We start from the raw sequence: 2,866 nt of genomic DNA on the forward strand, positions 1-2,866 counted from the left end.
AAATAATAATAATAGCCAATGCTCGGCAAGAGGTTTTCATTTATAAAATTTTATTGTTGTTCTCGACTTGATTTTTATTTTAGTACCTCGTCTCCATAGTTACTATTTGCAATTAGTTAATAATATTGTAGGTCCATTATATTGTTGTTCTTTCTACGCTAATTTATAACACATTTTCATCTCATCATTTAATTTCTGTTGTGCATATATTGTTGTATAGAAGATATTTTACAATGATTCATCAGGTGAAAAACGAATTAATAGACAGATAAACCGATATATGGTGCCATCTAGTGTACCTAAATTCATCTAGAAATTTTCATAAAAGTGACGTGAAAAACGGGGCAAACTCGGTAACCCGTGGCCCAATTTTAACGAAACTTGTTTTATTCTGTTTCTATTCTCATCTCATTACAAATATGGCAGTATTGTGCACCATTTTTGCTGTATTTAATTACAGACAAGCAAACACACAATCTCAGAGTTTTAGTAGTATATAGATATATAACAGCGAAATATGTTGTATGTCTGTCCACTAAATCCTTGCACACTACATGTCCAATCTCCACCAACCTTGGCATGGTGACTCCTACGGTTCCCAGAAGTAAGAGGGACAGGTTAAAATTCTGTCTGTTCATCTGTCACGCCAGTATCTTTGGGCATATAATAATTAGATTAGAGCTGAGGAAAGGTTGGTAGAGATCAAGATAAGTAATCAAATCGAATCAAGTATACACGTGCTCCATGCTTGTTATTGTTGGTGCATAAAAATCATAATAATTGGCTGTATTTCCCATTATGTTTGCTTGGTTGTCCAGAAGACACACTGACGCAACATCACCAAATTTTGCCCATCGGAAACCTCGGCTACAACTCGTAGCCCATTTCAATTTTGAAAATGCCCAAGTTTAAGCATACTTCTTCAGCTTAGCAGGCTAACAAAGCTAAAACTAGGAAGACAGTCCAAAGAGAAAACCCTGAAGTTATAATTTTCCTATACTGAAAATATATTTCTGATAGGTACTTACCTCCTATCACATAAATAGCAATTCTCAGTCAGTGCTGCCGTCTAGAAGCAAAATCTTTTTTTTCACATACCACAAGCCTTGAGCTCCAACATACCTTACAATCAACTGGTTCAAATGTGTCTTGCATGTAAATCATCATGCAACAACACTCCATCAATAAGAGTGTGACACACACTCCTGATGCACGTGACTCCCTCTATTTGATTCTACAGAACTATCGCTTTGAGTTTTGGAAGAAAATGGAAGCACCGGTTTTCATTACAGGAAAATTATAACTTCCGACATGGTATATTACCTCTTCTCATATAAATAGCTAGAATCTCACATTGAATAGGTGGAGGGAAAAAATCAAAGCAGCATTCCTTGAAAGCACCTGAAGAACACCATAAAACACCATCAAAGTAGAAGATCATATGTGGGAGACCGCATCACATCTGTACCAGGTATACTCTTTGCCCAGTGTGGAATGAGTTGTTGCAGATATGGGCTAAAAAAAAAGGAGGGAGCACATCCCTATGGGAGAGAACTATGGTGGGATAGGGATCCAAACCACCATATAACAAATCTTAATCCCACAGAGTACTGGAATGTGGATGAAGGTAAAAGGATGTAGCTAGGGCGTGATGGATCATACATGGTAAGTCATCTGCACCCAAAACCCAGATCCCCGGGAACTGACTTCCATGTGGGTAGGATGATGATCATACCACTGTTAAGTCAACTACAATCTAAAAATTAGCATTCAATATTTCTATGTCAGTATATGTATTGTATACACTAACAGAGAATACATCCTAAAAATAAGTACAATGCTCTTTCACTTATTAATATTGTTATTAGTATTACTACAACAAATGGTTTATTTCTCACTCTCAAGAGTTCCAACATCTGATATTGTCTTAGGCCCTTTGCTATTTCCCTGTTCAGCAGTATATAACGTCAAGTTCAAATTGAAAGCACTTGCTGGGTGGTAATACTAATAGTAATACTGAGTAACCTAAACATGCTGAAAGTGAAATTTAAAAAAATAAAGAATTGTAGTTTGTTGAATTCGGCTAACAGTAACATCAGCAGATGGCTTTTAGAAATTAATAAAACAGTAGTAACTTAGTATTAACAGAAAAAATAATACTAATAGTAATACTGAATTGTTACTGTTACTACCAGTGTTAGGGCTAAGGTCGACTCACCTTTTGCTAACACTGTGCTGTCCCGTTTCTGGTTTATGATTATCTTCGGAACTCTTACGCGACGTTTCTGGAGCAACTGTTGCTGATAATGGATCGATATTTTGAGAAGCCATAATTATGTTTTTGTACAGGTAAATAAATAAAAAATATTGGGGAGTAGATACACACAATCCTTCAAACAGTGGGGAAAAATTGTAATAACCACAAGTTAACGCAATTCCGTAGATATTACTAACAGACTAAAACACTCATAACGGTTACATTACACATTTCAGCAACTCGTTACCCATATGCTGTTGAAATGACCAATAAAATAAGAAGAATCATTTAGCGCGACACCTAAACTTTAAAAAAAAAAAACATTATATTATTCCATTACCAGCCGTTCATAGTATGATTTCAATTTAGTTAACCTGTATTAACAAAGATTAAACAGTACAAAATATTTATTAGTAATTTCTTAAATGTTTAGCGCTTAATGAACAAAATCAAAACTTTAGCCATTGTCCATTTTCAGTAAATAACACTAGATTGACGTACACATGGTATAGTATAAGTACAGACTATGCTAAACAAATCATTCTCATTTATAAACAATAACCCATTCTTTTGGCTCGAAGTTAAAATTTTGTTAGTCAGTTAAAACAA

At 34.9% G+C, this 2,866-nt stretch overlaps 1 protein-coding gene across 1 annotated transcript in view; it reads right to left on the reverse strand.

Annotated features, from left to right (window-relative positions):
- LOC106469848 (ubiquitin-conjugating enzyme E2 C-like) overlaps positions 1-2,519 on the reverse strand; it is a 34,450-nt gene extending 31,931 nt beyond the window's left edge. The window contains exon 1 of the mRNA XM_013930360.2: positions 2,219-2,519. Within this exon, the coding sequence (XP_013785814.1) occupies positions 2,219-2,331 (113 nt within the window). The 5' untranslated portion in view covers positions 2,332-2,519. The remainder of the gene's footprint in view (positions 1-2,218) is intronic.
- Positions 2,520-2,866: the final 347 nt, after the last annotated feature.

The sequence above is a fragment of the Limulus polyphemus genome, unplaced genomic scaffold (genome assembly GCF_000517525.1).
Source record: "Limulus polyphemus unplaced genomic scaffold, Limulus_polyphemus-2.1.2 Scaffold3683, whole genome shotgun sequence".
NCBI lineage: Eukaryota > Metazoa > Arthropoda > Merostomata > Xiphosura > Limulidae > Limulus > Limulus polyphemus.